The sequence below is a fragment of the Trichechus manatus genome, unplaced genomic scaffold (assembly GCF_000243295.1).
Source record: "Trichechus manatus latirostris isolate Lorelei unplaced genomic scaffold, TriManLat1.0 scaffold00041, whole genome shotgun sequence".
In the NCBI taxonomy this organism is placed as follows: domain Eukaryota; kingdom Metazoa; phylum Chordata; class Mammalia; order Sirenia; family Trichechidae; genus Trichechus; species Trichechus manatus.
The window spans coordinates 10,555,437-10,578,008 of NW_004443977.1; the positions used below are offsets into that span (position 1 = coordinate 10,555,437).

The 22,572-nt window shown below is 58.1% G+C and overlaps 2 protein-coding genes across 2 annotated transcripts in view; both read left to right on the forward strand.

Moving 5' to 3' along the window:
- The window catches only part of SPEG (striated muscle enriched protein kinase), a 60,177-nt gene extending 42,596 nt beyond the window's left edge, over positions 1-17,581 (forward strand). Inside the window, exons 22-41 of the mRNA XM_004376346.1 lie at positions 67-267; positions 1,496-1,553; positions 2,159-2,236; positions 2,343-2,521; positions 3,044-3,070; positions 3,736-3,888; positions 4,074-4,116; positions 5,174-5,242; positions 5,498-7,451; positions 7,776-7,904; positions 11,569-11,685; positions 11,871-12,038; positions 12,141-12,263; positions 12,436-12,603; positions 12,723-13,332; positions 13,938-14,177; positions 14,262-14,485; positions 15,604-15,679; positions 15,944-16,093; positions 16,594-17,581. Of these exons, the coding sequence (XP_004376403.1) occupies positions 67-267; positions 1,496-1,553; positions 2,159-2,236; positions 2,343-2,521; positions 3,044-3,070; positions 3,736-3,888; positions 4,074-4,116; positions 5,174-5,242; positions 5,498-7,451; positions 7,776-7,904; positions 11,569-11,685; positions 11,871-12,038; positions 12,141-12,263; positions 12,436-12,603; positions 12,723-13,332; positions 13,938-14,177; positions 14,262-14,485; positions 15,604-15,679; positions 15,944-16,093; positions 16,594-16,786 (4,960 nt within the window). The 3' untranslated portion in view covers positions 16,787-17,581. The remainder of the gene's footprint in view (positions 1-66; positions 268-1,495; positions 1,554-2,158; positions 2,237-2,342; positions 2,522-3,043; positions 3,071-3,735; positions 3,889-4,073; positions 4,117-5,173; positions 5,243-5,497; positions 7,452-7,775; positions 7,905-11,568; positions 11,686-11,870; positions 12,039-12,140; positions 12,264-12,435; positions 12,604-12,722; positions 13,333-13,937; positions 14,178-14,261; positions 14,486-15,603; positions 15,680-15,943; positions 16,094-16,593) is intronic.
- Positions 17,582-19,834: 2,253 nt separating this feature from the next.
- SPEGNB (SPEG neighbor) lies at positions 19,835-21,800 on the forward strand. Its single transcript, XM_023731213.1, is given in 4 exon segments — positions 19,835-20,109; positions 20,440-20,747; positions 21,358-21,499; positions 21,662-21,800. Coding segments are annotated over 4 exon segments (735 nt in total). The 5' UTR covers positions 19,835-19,963.
- The last annotated feature ends 772 nt before the right edge of the window (positions 21,801-22,572 follow it).

The following is a 22,572-nucleotide window of genomic DNA, read 5'->3' on the forward strand; positions in this document are numbered from 1 at the left end:
GGGTGGACAGCCGGTTCTTCGGTGACGGCTGAGACCCATCCCTGTCCCCCTCCCTGTGCCGCCCAGGGGTGCTTTCTCCTACCTGCGCCGTGTGGTGGAGCGTAGCTCTGGCCTGGAGTTTGCGGCCAAGTTCATCCCCAGCCAGGCCAAGCCAAAGGCATCGGCACGGCGGGAGGCCCGGCTGCTGGCCCGGCTGCAGCACGACTGTATCATCTACTTCCATGAGGCCTTCGAGAGGCGCCGAGGACTGGTTGTTGTCACCGAGCTGTATCCCAGGATGGATGAAGACTGGGGTGGGGGGACATGTGCCTTGTTGGCAACATGTTTTACAGTTTACAAAGTTGTCCCATTGACAATTGTGAGGGATAAGTCTGGAGACTGCGAAGACCAACATCTTTTAGCCTGTTTTTTTTTTTTAAGCTTAAACTTACTTAGCACTTACTGTGTGCCTGGCAGTGTTCTGAGAGTTTTACAGATATTAACCCATTTAATCCTCATGTCCACCTAAAGCCCAAAACCTGTTGCCATCCAGTCGATTCTGACTCATGGCAACCCCACGTGTACAGAGTAGAACTGTGCTCCATAGAATTTTCAAGGCTATGACCTTTTGGAAGCAGATTGCCAGGCCTTTCTTTCGAGGCACCTCTGGCTGAGTTCTAACCTCCAACCTTTTGATTAGGAGTTGAACCCTTAACCCTTTACGCCACCCAGGGACTCCCATATACATGTATCTCATGGAATATTCTGACTCCCATTTTACAGATGATAAAACTGAGGTATGGAGAGGATAAGTAATTTGCCTGAGGCTACACAGCTAACAGATCAGATATGATTTCCATCACAAAATACAGTACAGTATATCTGAACATTTAAGTGACCCTTTGAGTATCAATACTTTATTCAGGAGGCTCTTATTCATTAAAAAAAAAAAAAAACCCAGCTTTTATTCTTTCATAAGAGCTGTGGTAAAACAAAGGCACCCTGGGGACTGGTAAGGCTGCTAGGCGGTGAGCTTGTCACACCCACTAGCAGGCTGACCATGTCCTGCACACCACCCTCCCAGCCTGCAATGCTCAAACCCAACCCTTAGCAAATGATTACTTGTCATTGACGTTCTGAGGCATTTTCAAGTAGAGTCAAGAAGGTCCATCCATAGTCAACAAAAGTCTGCTCTAATTTGATCCCTATAAATACTTCACAAGGTCAGCAGGAGAGGAGATGGTATCCCCATTTTATACCTAAAGGAACCTAGGTTCAGAGAGGCTAAGTGATTCACCCAAGATCCCTCAGTGTGTTTGAGCCAGGTGTCCCATCTCTGTACCCAGATGATGGGGGTGGGAGGGTGAGGACAGTCTCTGGCTGGTATCACATGTGCTGGAAGTGAAGACGAGCCCTGTCCTGAGCCAGGACACTCAGTACAGGGGGTGGAGGGCACTCCCCAGGGGCAGGCCAGGCAGTCAGCGCTGGTCACTGTTCTCCTTGATCCATGACATAGCTGCACAGAGGAACTGCTGGAGCGAATGGCCAGGAAACCCACCGTGTGTGAGTCTGAGGTGAGGGCAGTAGGAGGCTGGGACCAGGCTGGGCACCAGCCTTCACCCACCTGAGCTCTGAGCACCAATGGGTGGGTCCTGGGGATGCCATCTGTGCCCACAAGGAGGCCAGGGGCAGGGGTGGAGAGCACTGTTAGCCAAGCAACAAGTCCCCCCTTCTCAATCAGACCAGAACCCCATCTATCTGGGACTTGCAGTGCCCTCTGTAAACCTCAGCAGATTCATCCCAGCTCCTAACTCTGTTGTTTGCCAGTCTTCTTCAAATAAATATTCCCCAAACATTTCTCCCAGAAGGAGCCTCCACCTATTCATGTCCATTCAGTCTCACTGTACTCCTGCCATGTAGGGCTGAATAGGCTGTATGCTGCATAGTTCTATTTGTTACAGTGTAAGTGATCCTGCCCTAGAATTGTGCTGTGTCCAACCTGTGCAGCTGTACATGGCAGCCCAGGATCTCAGCAACCCCAAACCTACGTTTCAACCCCTGCTGCCAGTCATCGGAGGGGCACTCCCCCGGCATGGCTTGGCCTCTTGTCACATCTCTGAGGGTGATCAAACATAGCACCCCACTACCCCCATGGACTCTGGACCCCCTATTTGCACAGATCCGGACCTTCATGCGGCAGGTGCTAGAGGGAATATGCTACCTGCACCGGAGCCACGTGCTGCACCTGGATGTCAAGGTGAGGTGCAGGTGGGGATGGGGAGCAGGCAGTCCCCTGTGGGAGCCAGGCCACTGGGCATCCTCCCCCTTCACCTAGCTCCCATTCACTGCCTTGTGTCCTGCAGCCTGAGAACCTGCTGGTCTGGGATGGTGCCGAGGGCGAAGAGCAGGTGCGCATCTGTGACTTCGGAAATGCCCAGGAGCTGACTCCAGGAGAGCCCCAGTACTGCCAGTATGGCACACCTGAGTTTGTGGCGCCCGAAATTGTCAACCAGACCCCGGTGTCCGGAGTCACTGACATCTGGTAACACTGGCATGCTGGCTGCTGGGGCGGGCCAAGGCAGCTGCCCTCAGTGCTATGCTGGGGACTCGCTTGCTGCCAGAGAAGAGCTTTACTAAGCCCGGGTTCCTTCTCCTCAGACAGCCGGCTGGTGCATTGCTCTTGGGGTCTCCTGCCGATATGACCCCCTGACCAGCCAGTGCCTCAGCCCTGTCAGTCCCTGGCTCCTTGTCTCCCCTGGGTGCCGAGCCTTGGGGGGCTGGCCTCTCTGCAGCCACCATGTCTCCCCCAGTGAAAGGCATGGCCCCAGGGGCCCCCAGACTCCTCTGGGTTTCCTGGGCTGGCCCTGCTGTGGCTCTTGACTCCTCCAGGCATGTCTGGACCTCTGAGTCCAGAATCCTAGCTGAAGGAGGCATCCCTGGGCTCCTTGTCCACTCAGCGCTCACAGGGAGGCTATGTTTCCCTCAGGCAAGCGGTAGCAGAGAACGGCTCACCTCCAGTGGGAGGTGGACTCTTCTCTTACTCGCCCACTCTCCTTTCCCGCAGGCCCGTGGGTGTTGTGGCCTTCCTCTGGTAAGGACCCTCTGCACTCAGGGCCCCAGTCCCATAGCAGCCTCCTTGCAAGCCCATCCCTAACATTTGCAGGGTCTGGGGCAAGAGTGCCATTGTGGTCTGCAGCCACCCCTCTCTCTTCCACCCCTATCTCTGTTCCCTCCTCAGAGCATGAGTGTGGGCACCCCAGTCTGCATGTCTAAGCTCTGTCCCCCACCATGAACAGCCACCTCTTGGGCCTAGGGGTAGGCACACTGGTGTATGCTTGGGAGGGTGGATGGAAAGAGGCCTGTGCAGGCTCAGTGCCATTTGGGCAGGAAATTACAAGGCCCTGAGTGTCCAGAACACGGTCTAGAAGGGGAGGGGGCCTCAGGCTCAGGGTGGGCAAAATCCCTTGGCCCACAGATTCCTTGCCTCACGGAGAGGCCACAGCTGGTTGCTCAGGCCTCAGGGTAGTAGTGCCTCCCAGCCCATCCAGGGTGGGATGGGGGAGACAGGACAGGCAAGTGTCTGAAAGCCTTGGCTTCTTGCCCAACCTCCCCTCTGCCCAGATTCACCCAGCCTCTGGGTGAACCCCGGAACCTCCACCTGTCCCTGGCTCTGTCCCCACACTGGCACCCCACTTCATCTCTGCCTCAGCCCAAGGCCCTGCCCAGCTCTCACAACAGCCCCCTCCACCCCTGCAGTCTGACAGGAATCTCCCCATTTGTTGGGGAAAACGATCGGACAACTTTGATGAACATCCGAAACTACAATGTGGCCTTTGAGGAGACGACATTCCTGAGCCTAAGCAGGGAGGCCCGAGGCTTCCTCATCAAAGTGCTGGTGCAGGACCGGCTGTGAGTACGAGGCCCCAAGGAGCACCCTACTGCAGCAGCCCCCTCCTTCTACCCCTTAGAGATTCACACTCCCAACTCCTTAGAGGCCATATTTTCTCAAACATTTATTGAGTGACTGACTGCATGAATGAATAAATGCATGATAAAGCCCTCGTGGCCCCTTCTTAATCCTCATTCCTTTACAGGAGACCTACTGCAGAGGAGACCCTAGAACATCCTTGGTTCAAAGTGAGTCCGTCCCATAAAGTGGGTGATACAATGAGTGGAGGGAGAGAGGATATTATTAACAGCTCCATTTATTGAGTACTTATGATGTGCAGTAACCACGATAGGCATTTGATACACATGCGATCTATTAGCCTCAGAATAGCTCTGCAAAGAAAGGTATTATCATTCCCATTTTGTTGATAAGGAAACTGAGGTTCAAATCAGTGATTGAGTTGGGGTATCATGAACTTCAAATTGCAGGATCAGGAGTGAGATCCTGCCCCAGACCTCATCCTGAGGGTCCTCATTAGGTTCCCCCGGCTCTCCTGAGTCTTGGGTGCCCACCTCCGTCCTGTGCTGGTCCCATGCACTGCGGTTGGTGTGTTGGTTGTGAGCGCTTCCTAGTGGACAGGATTCTCATTGCTGTTCTGCAAACCTCAGCATTGTGGGACCCAGAGCCAGGACACGGGGAGTTTAGTAAATGAGTCCAGAGAGAAGGACTGAATGAACTGTCCACTGAGCCTTGTGCTTGGTCAGCTGAAGGACGAAGTCATTCTGGCATCAGTCCTTGGAGTAAGAGCCTCCTCTAAGCCTGAAAGGAAAGCCTGGGTGGTGGTTGAGGGAGGCATCTGTCCTGGTCTGGATTGTCAAGGCTCCTGGTGGCTGGGACTCTGGTACTAGGAGACAGACTGTAAGGTGGGGAGCTGGGGCCCAGGCCAGGAGCCTAAGAGGTTTGCTGGCACCCGGGGACCAGAGCACAAGCCTCCTAGGGCACCCAGTATTCTGGGACAGGGCCTGGAGCCCTGGTGCAAGCTCCCTGTGGGGGCCAGAAGCTGGCCCTTGGGAGCCACCGGTTTTCTGCCTATGTACTCAGGTTCAGGGGATTTTTCCACCAGTGGGCACCTTGACTGTGGGAGTCGTCGTGACAGACCCAAGGGGAAGGGGACCCCAAGGAGCCCAGGCTCAATGATGCTCCATCCACTGCCCCTCCCATGGACTTCATCTCTCCATTGCCAAACTTTGAGGTGCTAGGATGACAAGAGGGCTCTTCCTCATGCCCTCTTTCCTGGGTTTGCAGACACAGGCAAAGGGTGCAGAGATGAGCACTGATCACCTGAAGCTGTTCCTCTCCCGGCGCAGGTGGCAGGTGAGTTTGGCTCAGGCCCTGCTTCTGCCCCTTGCACCTTCTCATTCTCTAGGCCTCTCTCTAACCCTGCCTTCGTGTGCCCTCACTTCCTGCTCATCTCGCTCTCCACTTTTTTTTTTTCCCCCTCAATTACCAGCCTCCCTCCTGCCCGCTTAGGTCCTCTCCCCCTGAGCTAGGTCTGAGCTGGGATAGGCCTGGGTGGGTCAATCCTGCCCTGGGGGTCCCCTAGGTCTGACTCTAGTACCCTGTTTCCAGCGCTCCCAGATCAGCTACAAGTGCCACCTGGTGTTGCGCCCCATCCCTGAGCTGCTGCGGGCCCCTCCAGAGCGGGTGTGGGTGGCCGTGCCCAGACGCCCACCCCCCAGTGGGGGCCTGTCGTCGTCCTCAGACTCGGAAGAGGAAGAGCTGGAGGAGTTGCCCTCAGTACCCCGCCCGCTGCAGCCGGAGTTCTCAGGCTCCCGAGTGTCCCTCACTGACATTCCCACTGAGGATGAGGCCCTGGGGACCCCAGAGACAGGGGCTGCAACCCCCATGGACTGGCAGGAGCAGGGAAAGATCCCCGCTGAGGACCAGCAGCCCCCCAGCCCCCAGGTCCTCCCCTCCCCAGGCCAGGAGCCCCCCGATGGGCCCAGCCCCCGACGGGGTGAGCTCCGGAGGGGCAGCTCAGCTGAGAGCGCCCTGCCCCAGGCCAGGCTGCGGGAACCGGGCCGGGGCCTGCACAAGGCAGCGTCTGTGGAGCTGCCTCAGCGTCGGAGCCCCAGCCCGGGGGCCACGCGCCTGGTCCGGGGCGGCCTGGGGGAGGGCGAATATGCCCAGAGGCTGCAGGCCCTGCGCCAGCGGCTGCTGCGGGGAGGACCTGAGGATAGCAAGGTCAGCGGCCTCAGGGGCCCTCTGCTGGAGAGCCTGGGGGGCCGAGCCCGGGACCCTCGGCTGGCGCGGGCGGCTTCCAGCGAGGCGGCGCCCCTCCACCAGCCCCCGCCTGAGGCGCGGGGCCTGCAGAAGAGCAGCAGCTTCTCACAGGGGGAGGCGGAGCCCCGGGGCCGGCATCGCCGCGCCGGGGCGCCCCTCGAGATCCCCGTGGCACACCTCGGGGCGCGTAAGCTGCAGGAGTCCCCTTCTCTGTCCGCCCTCAGCGAGGCCCAGCCACCTAGTCCCGCGCGGCCCAGCGCCCCGAAGCCCAGTGCCCCCAAGTCTGCAGGACCCCCTGCCGCCACTCCCAGTGACTCCCCGCAGCCCTTGGCACCCCAGCCGGCCCGAGAAAGGGCTCCCGAGCCGGCGCCGGAACTAGCCCGGGCGCCTAGGCCTGCGCAGCGCCTAGCGGCCCTGCCGAGCCCGGCTCTACCACTCACGCCCTATGCCCAGATCATGCAGTCGCTCCAGGTGGCGGGCCACGCCCAGGGTCCCCCGCAGGAGCCCAAACCCCACGCGGCCGTGTTCGCCAAAGTCGCCTCTCCACCCTCCGGAGCCCCCGAGAAGGGCGTACCATCAGCTAGGGCGCCCCCAGGGGTGGCCGAGAAAGCCCGGGTGCCCATGTTGCCTCCCAGGCCAGGCAGCAGCCTCAGCAGTAGCATCGAGAACCTGGAGTCGGAGGCTGTGTTCGAGGCCAAATTCAAGCGCAGCCGCGAGTCGCCCCTGTCGCGGGGGCTGCGGCTGATGAGCCGCTCACGCTCGGAGGAGCGCGGTCCCTTCCGCGGGGCAAAGGAGGACGGCATGTACCGGCCTAGTCCGGCGGGAACCCCTCTGGAGCTGGTGCGACGGCCGGAGCGCTCGCGCTCGGTGCAGGACCTCAGGGCTGCAGGGGAGCCCGGCCTTGTCCGCCGACTCTCACTGTCGTTGTCCCAGCGGCTGCGGCGGACCCCGCCCGCGCAGCGCCACCCGGCCTGGGAGAGCCGCGGCGGGGACGGGGAAAGCTCGGAGGGCGGCAGCTCGGCGCGGGGCTCCCCAGTCCTGGCCGTGCGCAGGCGGCTCAGCTCCACGCTGGAGCGGCTGTCGAGCCGGCTGCAGCGCAGTGGCAGCAGCGAGGACTCGGGCGGCGCGTCGGGCCGCAGCACGCCGCTGTTTGGGCGGCTGCGCAGGGCCACGTCGGAGGGCGAGAGTCTGCGGCGCCTCGACCTCCCCCCGCACAACCAGCTGGCCTCCCAGGCCGGCGTCACCACGCCGTCAGCAGAGTCCCTGGGCTCCGAGGCCAGCGCCACATCGGGCTCTTCGGGTGAGGAAGGGTGGAAGAAGAGTGTGGATGGACTTGGGTGCAGGGCTGGGCTGACGGGTGCAGAATGGGGAAGAGGGCAGGGTGTGCTGGAAAGGGCTCTGGGAAAGGAGAGCTTGGGACATGCACCAGAAAGAGGCTGGCAAGGTGCTGGAGGACTTGAGGATGGAATGGCAGAACTGGAGGGGAGGGAGGCTAGGATGGAGGGGGGTGGGGCGGGCCTGGATGTTCTTTTTTACTGTCAGCCTTCTCTGTGCTGGGGGCTGCAGGGGGCAGAGGGCTTCCTGGTACTGACTGGGCTCTGCTCTTGGGCCTGGGTCTTCATAGCTCCAGGGGAAAGATGGAGCCGCCTCCGCTGGGGACTCTCTCGGCGGAAAGACAAGGGGCAATCCCAGCCAAACCTCTCTGCCAGTGTCCAGGAGGACTCGGGTCATCAGTACTTTCGCAGTGAGTCAGGTAATAGAAGCCCGGCAGGGTGAGTGCCCTCCCCCTGACCCAGCAAATATATACACCTCCATGAGGGCAGTGAGAAGCCTCTGACAGGAAGGGGTGGGGGTGAGGGGGGATAGGCCACCTTGCTGAGCCTGGGTGCTGGTGGAAGGGTTCTGGAGTCAGGGAAACAATAGCTGCATCTACTGTATATTTGACAATGCCAACTGTTGTATTAAGCACTTTATAAGCTCTGTCTCATTCAATCCTCCAACACTGTTTAGGAACTAAATTATCATCCCCATTTTACAGGTGAGGAAACAGAGGCTTAGAGAGGCTAAGTAGCTTGTCCAAGTCACAGCTAGTAAGAGGAGCAGCCAGAGAGCTGGAACCAGAGAGGTGGACAGTGTGACTCTGCAGCAGGTCCCAGACATGGCTTCCGGACACTGTACTTAGACCTTTCTTTGACTAGCTTCCTGTTGTGGGAAGCCCAAGGCCTCCGTAACTGTGGGCAGTTAAAGGAGCTCAGGATATGGCTTCCCTGCCCCCGGGGCCTCCCCTCAAATCTGTGTATGCTTGAGCATGCATCCAAAGGCACGTGCTTTCTCCCGCAGCCTACAGGCCCACATCTGGGCTGCCTCCAATTCTATTTCTCTGCAACCCAAACATAAAACCGCCCCTCCCTGCTCCCCTCCTCTCCTGGCCACCCCCTCCCCACCCCCCGCAGAAGGCAGCCTTCAGGGCTCGCCACTGGGAGCAGAGGGTCTTGAGGTCTGCCCTGGTCTGCTGCTCTGCCCAAGTGCCTTGGGGCTGCAGGGAGGGAGAGATTCTCCATCCGGGTTACCCCATCCCCCACCTGAAAAGGGGGCTTTACTCAAGGCCTGCAGGCAAAGGGCCAGGTTTTCCACCCTGTCCCGCAGGAAAGGAACAGGCCCCAAGCCAGGGTGTGGAGGATCGTTATAAGTCACCAGTTCTGTTCTTCCCCAGTTCCTGGTAAAATCCTTAGAATGGTTCTGGCTGGCCTCAACTCCACTGGGCCTGAGGGGACTGTGTCTGGCCAAGGCCAGGGGAGCTGAGGTGGCTCACTAGAGGCCATTGGGGTCTATGGTGAGTGAAGAGGAGGGAGGGAAGGCCAGCTGGAGGAGGAGGGGTGCAAGAAGGAGGTGGAAAGAGAGATAAGCCAGGATGGAGGCCTGGGGACAGCTGATCCCTGCCCACCTGAGGCCTCCCTCCCTGCTGCGGCTGCATTTTGCTGGTACAGCTGATTTCCTGCCGAGGCTGTGTCCCCTTACCTCACCCTCTCCCCGCTCCCTTCAGGGCTGGCCCCTGGGAGGATGGAGGTTGAGCTGGCAGAGCTGGGCCAGAGTCACGTTTCACCCTCTTCCTCGCCTCCCTCTCTCACCCCACACCCAGTACCCTCACTTGGTCTAGAGGCCGCCATTGATGAAACTGTGTTAACATTATGTTGTTGGTGCCTCAGTGTGGGACCCCTCCCTGGAGAACACTGGGGTACAGTGGAAGGGGCACTGCTTTCCTGTTCATCCTGCTGGGCGGTTCTGTCCTGCCCAGCTTGTCCCCATCCCCAGCCCTCCTGGTTCTTCAACAGGCAGCAACTGAGCACTCAGAGGTCTCTGCCTCTCCTCAGCTCTCTCAGCTCAGGTGAAAAAATCCCTCTTTCCCTCTGTGTGGCCAAGACAAGATTGGGATTTTTCTAGAGGGGTGTTGCCAGGGAGCACGAACTCAAATCCTCATGGCACTCGGGAGCCACAGGTTAGCTGCATGGGAGCAAAGACCCTGGCGCCGTCCCCGGGCCCCTACAGGCACTCACCAGCCAGCTGGGAAGGCGGCTTCTCCGCTCTGCAGGAACAGCCTCTTCCTCAGGGGTGTACCCCTGACTTCTCTACAGGCATATTACTGAGAGAATAATAACCCCAATGTTGTTGTTAGGTGCTGTCGAGTCCATTTCAACTCATTGTGACACCATGTCCCGTGTGACAGAGTAGAACTGCCCCCATAGGGTTTTCTAGGCTGTAATCTTATGGGAAACAGATTGCTATCTATGTCTTTCTTCCTCCGAACTGGAACCGCTGGGTGGGTTCTAATCACCAACCTTTTGGTTAGCAGCCAAGCGCTTAACCATTGCACTACCAGGGCTCCTTGCAACAACAATAAAGCCTAACATTTATTAGTATTTAGTATATGCCAGACCCATGCTAAGCACTTTACATGAGTCTTAATTCTCACAACAGCCTTCAATTTACAGACAAGAAATGGAGTTACTGAGAGGGCAAATGACTTGTCCAGGATCATGCAGATACTGTCCCTTGCCCCTTCTAAAGCTCTCACCCCTTAGTTGACCTGAAGAAGTATGAAGGAGACCTAGGAAGCGTCCCCTGGGCCCCAGGAGATGGAGGGAGAGGGGAAGCTGACACACTTCCAGAGTCTGCCCGAGGTTTGCCCTGACTTTCGATCTTCTGAGACTGGATATCCTGAACCCCCTGGTCTATGTGGAATCCCATCTCAGCTCAGGCTGCTTGCTTCTCCTACTTCTCTCTCTTGCCCCACGGTGCCCCAAAGGGAGTGGGCATTGCAGTGGCATCACTAGGGTTGGTGTCACCCCCCCCATGGACCTCCTCCCATGCCAGACCATACAGAATCGTTAGTAATTTTTTTTGTACTAATGTTACTCATAAAGCGTAATTCCTGTATATCATTCTTTCTTTTCCCTTAGTTACTACTTCAGTCTTAAAAAAGTTATCGATACAGGTTCACAAATACTAATTACCACAATATTGTCACTAAAACACCAGAAAATTTGACAAAATCAGCGTCTACAAAAACACTGGCAGTACCAAAAACAACAGCGCATGCTTGTAGCGCATGCAGATGAAACCACGTGACTCGAAGCATCATTATAGTTGGGTAATAATGACAGGTCTGACCAGAGTGCATTAAACCCCTTGCCTTTGAGCTGATTCCGACTCATAGTGACCATGTAAGGACAGAGCAGAACTGCCCCATGGGGTTTCCAAGGAGCGGCTGGGGGATTCGAACTGCCAACGTTTTGGTTAGCAGCTGAGCTCTTAACCATTACGCTGCCAGGATTCCAGAGTGCATTAGAAGGTTCAAACAATAAATCAGCATGGAGTTTTAGCCTTGTCGGTATATTGATACACGTAAGCTGGGCTTATGAAAATGTTTTTGTTGTTGTAACTACAGGGATGTTTTTGTAGACAGTCATTTTGGTGTCCTCCCTCTGACAGTGTCAGTGGGTACAGTCTGCACCACCCGCACTCCCCTAGTGATGCCACTGGGGCATTGCAGGATCTTAACCATTATAGCTTTTCAATATCTATTTGTTTCTGTTTTCCTTAACAAATGCTTATAGAGCTTGTACTTAGTGTTCCCTGCTCTAAGCAATTTACACACACACGAGGTAGGTGTGGCTTCAGTAGTCAGTGGAAGGAAAAGATAGTTCCACACACGGTGAGAGTCTTGGGAAACTGATGCTGTCCCCAAGGAAAACCCTTGAAGGTGTGGCATGGGCTTCCCCTCCCCACATCCTATAGGGAAGAAACAACTTCTCTCTGTTCCCTGTGGGTGGTGCCAGCCCTCACATTCCTCCTCCCCTCACTGAGTGGTGAGTTGGCCAGGGTCCCGCACACCCACGCCACCCCTGCTTTCCCTCTAGACTTCCCCCCAGTCTTCCACATCAAACTCAAGGACCAGGTGCTGCTGGAGGGAGAGGCAGCCACTCTGCTCTGCCTGCCGGCGGCCTGCCCTGCACCCCACATCTCCTGGATGAAAGGTGAAGATGCTCTAGGTGCCTAAGATCACTGCTCCCAGACAAAGAGGGCTGGACACCTGGTCCCAGGCCCTGGGGATGGGACATGCTGTGCTTTGGGTGGGGACGGGGCTCTGGGGGTGGGGCCTGGTTGAGGACCCCCTGTGCTGCCTCACTCAGCAGACCTTCCTGCTCCTTCTACCCCTAAGACAAGCAGTCCCTGCGGTCTGAACCCTCGGTGGTCATCGTGTCCTGCAAAGATGGGCGGCAGCTGCTGAGCATCCCCCGGGCGGGCAAGAAGCATGCGGGGCTCTATGAGTGCTCGGCCACCAATGTCCTGGGCAGCATCACCAGCTCCTGTACCGTGGCTGTGGCCCGTGAGCAGGGACAGGGGGTTGTGATGGGATGTGGGGCAGAGGAGGGATGGGCTCTAAGGGGGGCGGGCACAGGGGCTACTGAGACTCTTCTCCTCATGGCAGGTGTCCCAGGGAAGCTTGCATCTCCTGAGGTGCCCCAGACCTACCAGGACACGGCGCTGGTGCTGTGGAAGCCAGGAGACAGCCGGGCACCCTGCACGTACACGCTGGAGCGGCGCGTGGATGGTGAGGGCAGGGGACAGGGCAGGAGGAAGTGGGAGAAGCCCGGGGAGACAGCAGCCCAATGGACACAAGTGCCCTCACAGGGCAGAAGTCCCCTCCCTGGGCTCCTCACAGACAGCACCAGAGCTTGGCCACCCCTTCGGCCGCCTGAGCCCCTCCCTCATGCTGCCTGCAGGGGAGTCAGCCTGGCACCCCGTGGGCTCGGGCATCCCTGACTGTTACTACAACGTGACCCACCTGCCCGTTGGCATGACCGTGAGGTTCCGTGTGGCCTGTGTCAACCGTGCTGGGCAAGGGCCCTTCAGCAACCCTTCCGAGAAGGTTCTCATCAGGGGCACTCAAGGTCAGCAGGATGGGTGCCGGGAGAGGGAAGGGGACCCTGTGCGCAGGGCCACCCCTCCTTGGAGCACCGCAGTTTGGCCCCCGGGTGCCAAGATGAAGATTTTCTTTCTTACTACTTAGATTCCTCAGCTCTGCCATCCGCTGCTCTCCAAGACGCCCCTGTTACCTCAGGGCCAGCCAGGGCCCCACCTCCTGACTCTCCTACCTCACTGGCCCCATCCCCGCCCCAGACCCCAGCTCCCCCAGCCCCCCAGGCAGCCGCTCTCAGCCCCTCATCTCCCCCAACACCCCCTAGCCAGCCCTTGTCCTCACTCAAGGCCGTGGGTCCACCACCCCAAACCCCCCCACGAAAGCACAGGGGCCTGCTGGCTGCGCGACCAGCAGAGCCCACCCCTCCCAATGGCCAAGTCCTGCTTGGTGAGCCCAAGTCTTCCGTCCCTGACACTGGGACCCCAACCGCAGCCCCCACCCTTCAAGGGGCTAAGCCAGCATCTTCCTCTACTCCCCGGTACATGGTGACTTCCTTTGTGTCCGCACCACCAGCCCCCGAGCCCCCAGCCCCTGAGCCCCCTCCTGAGCCCACCAAGGTGACTGTCAGGAGCTTCAGCCCAGCCAAGGAGGTGGTCAGCTCCCCTGGGAGTGGTCCCCCCACATCCCCTGGGCCAGAGGGTACCATGCTTCGACAGGGCCCCCCTCAGAAACCCTACACCTTCCTGGAGGAGAAAGCCAGGCAAGCAGGGTTGGGTGGGGGCGTGGGGGCACGGGGAGGAGGGGCAGAGTGTAGGGACCACAAGAGAGAAGGCCAGGCAAACAGGGCTGGGGCAGGGTGGGGGAGGAGAGCAAGGAGGGATGGAGTGTAGGGAACGCAGGAGAGAAGGCCAGGCAAGTAGGGCTGGGGTGAAGGGGCACAGGGAGGAGGGGTGGAGTATAGGGAACAGAGGCGAGGCCAGGCTGCCCTGGCCTGGGATGGGGGAGGGAGGTGCTGAGTTCTGGGTCCTCAGCACTATGGAGCCCTTTACTGTGTGCCAGGCACTGTACTAAGCTCTTTAGCCATATGGTCTCATTTACTCTTCATGATAGCTCTGAAAGGGAGACACTGCATTATTATCATCACCCATTCACAGATGGGGAAACTAAGGTTAGAGAGGCTGTGGGACTTGCTTAAGGTACAAAGCCAGAGTGTGGCAGAGCTAAGATTCGAACCCAGGTTCCTAGGATTCAACTGGAGCCCACACTCAGAGCCATTCTTGCCCCAGGGGTCCCTGTTGACTGTTCTAGACCTCATTATGGATGCGCCCCTCCTCTCCTCTGAACCTTGGTGCCTCCCCGACACAGGGGCCGCTTTGGTGTAGTGCGAGCATGCCGGGAGAACACCACGGGCCGGACGTTCGTAGCCAAGATCGTGCCCTACGCAGCCGAGGGCAAGCAGCAGGTCCTGCAGGAGTATGAGGTGCTGCGGACGCTGCACCACGAGCGGCTCATGTCCCTGCATGAAGCCTACATCACCCCACGTTACCTCGTGCTCATTGCCGAATGCTGTGGCAACCGGGAGCTGCTCTGCGGGCTCAGCGACAGGTAGCTGGGGCCTTCCCAGGGAGTGGGCAGGGCCGGGCCAGGCTGGGCCCCAGCTGCACTGGGACGTCACCTGCCTCCCCCCAGGTTCCGGTACTCAGAGGACGACGTGGCCACCTATGTGGTGCAGCTGCTCCAAGGCCTGGACTACCTCCATGGCCACCATGTGCTGCACCTGGACATCAAGCCGGACAACCTGCTGCTGGCCCCAGACAATGCCCTCAAGATTGTAGACTTCGGCAGTGCCCAGCCCTACAACCCCCAGGCCCTGCAGCCCCTGGGCCACCGCACGGGCACGCTGGAGTTCATGGGTGAGGAGACCAGGGTGCCATGGTGGGGGGGTGCTGCTTAGAGTGAGAGTAGCCAGGACTCCCCCACTTCACCCACATTCACCCTGGGATGGGGTCTCATTCAGTCATGTTTTGAGCACTTACTATATGCCAAGCAATGAACTAAATCCTTTACTTGGATTTTTTTGTCATTGATCTTTACAATATCCCTGGCAATTGGCATAATATTGCCCCCTTTTATAGAGTCCTTGGGTGGCACAAATAGTCAATGTGCTCAGCTGCTAACTGAAACGTTAGAGGTTCGAGCCCACCCAGAGGTACCTCATAAGAAAGGCCTGGTGATCTGCTTCCGAAAGGGCTCAGCCATGAAAACCCAGTGGAGCACAGTTCTACTTTGCACACATGGGGTCACCCTGAGTCGGAATCGACTCAATGGCGACTGGTTTGGGTTTTTTTTTTTTGGTTTTTTACAGATGAAGCAACAGAGGTGCAGTGAGGTTAAGTAAGTAGGTTGTCTAACATCAGACGGTTATAAATGGTAGAGCTGGGATTTGACGAAGCTGGAGGGACAGAGAGACTCAATTATTATTTTATATAAATAAGAAAAAACAGCTACCATAGCTACTTGCTGAGTGCATAGTACTTTATGTTCGTTATCTCTATTCTTTAGAACTATTCTACAATCCACACTTTACAGATTTGGAGATGGTGAGCCAGAGAGATTTAGTAAATCGCCCAGGCAGGGTCCTCTGGCTAGGAAGGGACAAGCGTGGGGTAGCACTGGGAAGGCTGACTCAAAGGCTTTGAAATCTGGGTGTCGGCCACACTCTGTGACGGGCATCTGCCTCAGAGCTGATCTGAGGCAGCTAGTGACCCTGCTTCTCAGCTCCTCTGGAGTCCTGGGGACCCAAACTTTTTAGTACCTGGGGTGATTCCTCAGGTACCCTGGGGGAGATCCTGGGGGCCACACCCCCTCCTGTCCTGCCCACTGGTGTCCAGGGCCTGCTACTCTTGTGGTACCCATGGTCTAGTGACCTGGGCACTGTCCCTGCTCCTCAGGCCCCCGAGGGCTCCCCTTGCCTCTCCCTACTCTGCTGCCACCAGAAAGCTGGGTCAGCTTGGCCTCTGTTTCCTGTCAGCTCCTGAAATGGTGAAGGGAGAACCCATCGGCTCTGCCACAGACATCTGGGGAGTGGGCGTGCTCACCTACATCATGTGAGTGCCCCAGGCCCTGCCCAGCCCTCTCTTCAGGACCGTGACTCCAGGACCCACCTCTGCCTACCTGCCTCCTCCCAGCCCCAACACACACACACACACACATGCACACATGCACGCACATGGCTCCTGCTTCCCACATACCCAGGGCAGTGTGGCCCTCGTTTCTGAGTGCTGCAGCCCTCAGAACCCCCACATTCATGTCCCCTCACCTGGGAGTTGGCCTTGGTCCATGTGTGCCAACTGAACTCTCTCCCACAACAGGCTCAGTGGACGCTCTCCGTTCTATGAGCCAGACCCCCAAGAGACAGAGGCTCGAATTGTGGGGGGCCGCTTTGATGCCTTCCAGCTATACCCCAACACCTCCCAGAGCGCCACCCTCTTCCTGCGAAAGGTCCTCTCAGTGCATCCCTGGTGAGTGGCCCCACATCTGCCAGGCCCCCAGCATTACCTGCCTCTGGCCTCAGACTGCCCCACCCAAAGATCCAGACTCCTCCCTTGCCCCTAATGATGTGCCGCTGCTACTACTAGGAGTCCCTGGGTTGTGCAAACGGTTAAGTGCTTGGCTCCTAACCAAAAGGTTGGTGGTTCAAATCTATCCAGAGGCACCTCAGAAGGTCTGGCTATTTACTTCTGAAAAGTCCCAGTCATTGAAAACCCTATGGAGTACAGTTCTACTTTGACACACACATGGGGTCTCCATGAGTCAGAATCAACTCGATGGCAACTGGTTTACTACTAATGGTTGCACTGCCTACCTGTGAGATAGGCAGAATTACCATCCCCATTCCAGAGATGGGGAAACTGAGCCTGAGAGTAGCCCGAGATCACACACTCAGGGTCAATCCAGGATTGGGACACAGGTCTCCAGGAGCTGTCCCTCTCAGCTCACCGCTTCTGGCTTGGCCGGGCAGGAGCCGGCCCTCCTTGCAGGACTGCTTGGCTCACCCATGGCTGCAGGACGCCTACCTGATGAAGCTGCGCCGCCAGACGCTCACCTTCACCACCAACCGGCTCAAGGAGTTCCTGGGAGAGCAGCGGCGCCGCCGGGCTGAGTCTGCCACCCGCCACAAGGTGCTGCTCCGCTCCTACCCTGGCAGCCCCTAGTGGCATGGACCACAGCCCGGCCTTGGGCTTGGACTCAGTTCCCACCATGCCACGGGACATTCCAGGGCCCACGCTGAGCCAGATGGGCCCGGGGCTTCAGACACCACCAGCAGCAACATCCGGCCGGGCTATTACCTCATGGACCTGGGGGACAGAGGCCAGGGGTTGGGTCTGTCGCCACCTTTGCCAGAGCAGGAGAGCCCTTGGCCAGGCTGGTGGGCATGGGTGGAAGCAGGAATAGGGGCAAGAAGGGAAGAGGGAAGTGAAGAAGAAAAGAAGGCGAGGAATGGGAAGGGGGAGCCTCTGTGAAGGTTCTAGAGGGGGGAGGGACCGTGCGTGGGAGGAGAACCTAGGAGTGGCTGTAGAGAAGGAGCCCAGGGTGTCAGGGTGATGGGCTGGGAGTGGGTGTCAGTGAAACAGGGACAGGACTTAGAGCAGGATGTGAGGAAGGGCAGCAAGGTGGGGGAAGGAGAGGAGAGAGGACTGGGTAGAGGTAGACAGCCTGGAAGGTGGAAGGAGGCTGGATGGGAGTGGCCACTCAGGCCTTCGGTGCCTCCTGTCCCGTGGATGCAGCCTCGGGTCCTGGAGCTCCATGCTGGCCCAGGGATGTCCCCACCATCCCCTTCATGGCCTTTGACCTTCTTCCCATTCATATTTATTTATTTATTGACTTTTATGAAGTTTTCCCTTCCACCCAATCCCTATTGCCCGTGTTGTCCTGACTATCCCCCCAGCCATTCAGCTGCCTGTGCAGCTATCTGTCTGTCACAAGGAAAATAAAAACAGCAAGCAGCAGGACCTATGTGTGGTCTGTGGGAAGGGGTGGCTGGGGGTAGGGGGTATTGAGTCCTGGGATGGGCGTTTCAACCTTCTCTGGGCTGGTGAAAGCCAATGCCCCCTGGCCACACACACCTCTGGGCATATACCAGCTAGCAGCTTGGGACCCTCTACACCATCCCCTGGCCTCTCTGGCCCCTCATCTGTATTCCTGGTCTGCTTCTCCTGCAGTTTCTGGGATCCTGCCAGAACCACTGAATCCCCCCAACCCTCTAACCAGACTCTGGTAGCCCCCACACCTCCTCTCACATGTCCCCCCATCACACCTTGAGGGATGCTGGGCCTTCGTAAGAGACCAGGCCAAGCCCCAGTCCTGGTCACTCTGCCCAGGGGACAGGCCAGCTCTGGTCCTGACCCTGGAGCACAGGGGGTTTCATCACAATGACTGGCAAAATCATGTGGCATGAAGAGCTGCATAGGAACCCAGAGCAGGCCCAAGCCCTTGCTCTCAGTGTTAGAACCCAAATTGGCACACAAGTACCAGCTGCCCAGGGCAGCTGTGAGTGCTCCAATTGGCCATGTCTGCTGCCATGGGGCCACAGGCGTGTGTTTTCCTGGGGCTGAGAAACACATCAGCCTGGGCTTCTTTGCCCCATAGCAAGCTAGGGTGTCTGTTGGTGTCAAGGTACCCTGACTCTAGCCACTTCCCTGCAGTGCCACAGAATGGTCACTGGATCCTATAACTGAGGTGCTCTGTCCTGAGTAGGGCTAGAGGGAAGCCAGGCCCCCCTGTACCCAGAAGGACCATTTCCTCCCCCTCCCCACCTTGAAAACTCTGATTTTGGCGAAGGGAAAGGAACCAAACCTCCCACCACCAGCAGAAAGTAGGTGTTGTATGCTGCTGATTGAGGTTGAGGGCCCCTTGGCTCCAGCCCAATCAGCCAACCTCCCTCCCAGCCTAGCTCAGCCTCTCTGGCTTCTCAGGACCCCAGGGAAGGGGCAAGCCCCATCATCATAAAATAACAGAATGTTAAATCCAGCTGGAAGGGACCAGAGAGATGCCTTGCCCACCTGTCATTTTAGCGATGAAGATACACAGTTTGTCTGTGAGAATCTCCAATCCCCGCCTTACTGCAAGTGTTTTCATATAGAAATGAGGTGCCTAAGCTCTTATCTTGATAAATGGTAAAATTCCTCTCCCGTCCGCCCTCTGATCTTCAGCTCCCTTCCCATCTCCATTGGAAATGGCATGTGAACTGCTTGTTCCAAGCCCGGAGGAGCAAAGGTAATTTATGTCAGTACAGCTATGCCAAAACTGCTCTGATCAAAAAGTGACAGAGCTCCACATCTGGGTGGGCAATTACAATGAATGGAACATTGCTCCTACCCAGTGCCCTGACCTGGCAGACTGGACCCCAGGCAAGCCTCAAGGGAGCTAATTGAGCCCTTTCACCCCAGGGAGTCTGATGCTCCAGCACCAGCTTACGTCCCAAGCAAGGATTGGACAGACCTAGAGTTAGAGCGTTGGTAGGAGTAGTGCTAATCTACAGGGACCCTGCCATGTGGGGGCGTGGTGAGTGGAGCTGGGGAGTGGGCTGTTCTCAAAAACCTTTCCAGTCCCTTCTGTTTCTCTCAGTTTACCGCCAGGGGGAACAGTCTGGAAATGACTAGCCTGGAAGTAAGACGCTTCCCGATTGGTCCTGACAACGACGTGGCCCTCTCGTGATTGGCTGTATGGACAGAGATGTCCGAGGTTACTCAGGCTTCATTCAGGGACACCTCACAAACACTCGCACCCCCTTATCCGACCGTGTCCCCGGGAAGACGTGTAGTCTGACTATCCAGGGACAGGCCTGAGTGTAAAGTAGCCCCGTAGAGACCTGAATCTCCTGTCCGCTAAGGGCCGTGCCTGGCCCTCCGGGAGTGGGATGGATACCCCTGCCTTGGGAGGGGATGGGGCCGCGTCCAGCTGTGCAGTTGTTCGGGCGCTGACACGCAGGGCACCCCAGAGCCGCTCGGGTTTACCCCCCGGGTCTACTACAGCGGCTGAGCCAGCATCCCAGGCGTCTTTGGGCTAAATAAGGAGCGTGCACGGGTCAGGGGGCGGGGGCTAGGGTCCCGGGGGTGGGGGCTAAGCGCAACCATGCCAAACAAGGCAAGGAGGGCAGCGATGTATAAAACCGGGGCCCTGGGCTGAGCACCTGCCCGCAGCCCTACTGTGCCATTCGGAAGGGCTCCGTGCAGCCATCAACCCAGCCGACCAACCCAAGTCATTAAGTCGCCCCCTCCACGGCGAATCCCAATCTTCAGACCAGCCCCTGGCTCCCCCATCCTCGGGATGTTCTGACCAGGCTGGGACAGGGCCGAAGGTAGGAACCTCTCTCTCGGCCTGGACCTCATATGTTATCTGCTCCCCAGACTTCCAAAGCAGCTCCCGCCAAAAAACTAGCGCCTGCGGCCCCGCCCCCGGGTTGTACCCTCGATATCAACGACCCTCAGGTCCAGAGCGCGGCCATTAGCATCCAGGCCTCTTACCGCGGCCACAGGTGAGAGGGAGCCAAGGAGCCCTCGGGAGGAAGGGAACTGGAGCTACAGATGCAGGTTCCTGCATTGGCGGGGGAGGGGAGGCTGCGCATAGTGGCAGGAACCCCTGGATCACTGGACTTGGGGAGGAGTGGTTACTGAAGTGTGAAGTGGTGGCCGACAAGAGTGCATCATTTCGTGATACCAGTTCAGGAGCAGCCCCTCCCCCCATCCCCATTTAGGGGTCTGGTGGGCTGAAGGGTCCGGCAGGGGCCAATGTCCGGGCGGACAGGACTGCGAGCGGGCCGGAGTCGTGTCGTGGGCGCTCTGGACCCTGACCTGGCCGCATATAGGTCCCGGAAGGAGCTGCGGGAAAAGGGGCCGCCGCGCGTGCTGGAGCCGCTGAAAGACTTGGTGCTAATCGAGGGCAGCGCCGCCAAGCTGACTTGCCTCATCTCGGCTTTCCGGGTCTGGTTCATCCCCTGGAGCAAGGACGGCAAGGAACTGCGCGACTGGCCCAACTACCGCTACGTCTTCGAGGATCCTGACGTAGTGGCACTGGTGGTGCGCGACGGAGAACTGGCTGACCTGGGCCAGTACAGCATCAACGTAACCAATCCTTTCGGCCAGTGCTCCGACTCGGCGCGCATCCTCGTGGAAGGTACCCGCACCCCCGTCGCAGCGCCACCCCGGGCGCCGCAGATGGCCCAGCGCGCGCGTGTCTGATGGGCCTAGCCGAGTCCGGATAGCGTCGTGGCCGGCCCAGACCGGGCAGAGCCTGGAGCGCAGGTCAGGGCGCCCCACCGCGCCTGCCTTGCACGTCCTTCTCTGCCTCGGGATTCGGCCCCTCCAAGCTGAGAAGTCGCTGTGGGCTTTGATCACCCTATTCCAGGGCCCCGAGGTCACAACACGAGCCCGAGGCCGAGCCAGAGTTAAGCCCTAGTCGTCTGGTGCCCAATCCAGGGCAATTTCCACGACCCGGAGCTGTTTCCAACGCCCTGCGAGATGTGTGAACCGAGATTCCGAGTTTTTGCCCGCAGTATCTCTGATTCTCTAATCAACTCTTTGCAGTAGGAGGGGCAGTGATTATCAGTCCCGTTTAACAGTTGAGGAGACGAAGCCCCAGAGGTTAATGATGCGTCCACCGTCAGACTGCGAGTTTAAATGCATGTCGTATTTAGGGCCTGGGTATTGGCTGGGGAGGTTAAGCCCCCTGCCCTGCCTCACCTCCAGGTCCCTCACTAGGTCGCGTTCCCCTTCCTGTTCTCTAGTCCCGGCGAAGATTCAGAAAGGACCGGACAACACCAAGGCGCGCAAAGGCACAACATTGACGCTGGCTGCGGAGATCATGGGCAAGCCTGCGCCCGACGTGGGCTGGACCAAGGACCGGGAGGACATCTAGGACGACGACAGGCAAGGGCGGGGACTTGGGATTGGGGCCTGGACGGGGACCGGGCCCAGGAGCCCAGCGGGAGTGGGACAGGGGGCGAAGGACTGGGAGGCAAAGAACATAGCTGGTTAATCGCCGGGCCCAGAGCTCCCGTAAGCTGACCCGAGGCCCCGCCCTGCCCCCAGGGTGTTCATCGAGATAGGCAGCACCACCAGGACGCTAACCATCCGCCGGGCCACGCCCGCAGACAGCGGCAAGTATGAGGTGTACGTGGAGAACAGTCTGGGCATGGAGCAGAGCTTCGCTCGCGTGGACGTGGCCTGAAAGGGTCCCGCAGGCCTTTCCCTGGCTCCAAGCCCGGGGGCGAGTGGGAGCCACAACCTTCCTTCGTCTTGCTTAATAAAGCTGCTCTCTCTGACCCCCTCGTCTGTTTTGTTCTTTAGCGTCGCCATTCCCTCTCCCCAGATCCCACAACTGCACCAACAATTATTCCATACCCACCAAGGTCATGGAATGTTGGGGTCAGAGGGAGTTTTGGAGAGTGCCTACCCCAGTGCTTCGTTTTACAGACAATATACACGAGATTGGCTTTCTCCCCGGTCTGATGCTCTTTCACTTACCAGTGGGACCGGCAGTGGAGACTAAGACTCTGCCTTCTCGTCTTTTGCATCCCTCAAGCCCTACCCTCTCTTGCCTGTTTGAGCTATGGCCCCGCCCCTTTCGGGACTAGCCACACCCCCTCTCATCTCCAGCTCTGCTTCTCCCTGGGACCTAGTTCTCTTCTTTGGCTGCTGCCCCTTGTGCTAGTTCCCGGACACTTCGGGCTCTTGCTAACCTTAGGTCCCAGCCTACGCTTCTCAGGCCCCAGCCCTCTTCTCATCTAGACCCGCACCCTGAATCTTTTGGCCACGCCCCGCGTCCTCCCATAAGTCTTACTTCTATCCTTCTCTCATAGAGTTAAAAACAAAAACAAAAACCAAACCCGTTGACATCGAGTCGATTTCAACTCATAGCGACCCTATAGGACAGAGAACTGCCCATTACGGTTTCCAAAGAGTGGCTGGTGGATTCGGAGAGCGACCTTTTGGTTAGCAGA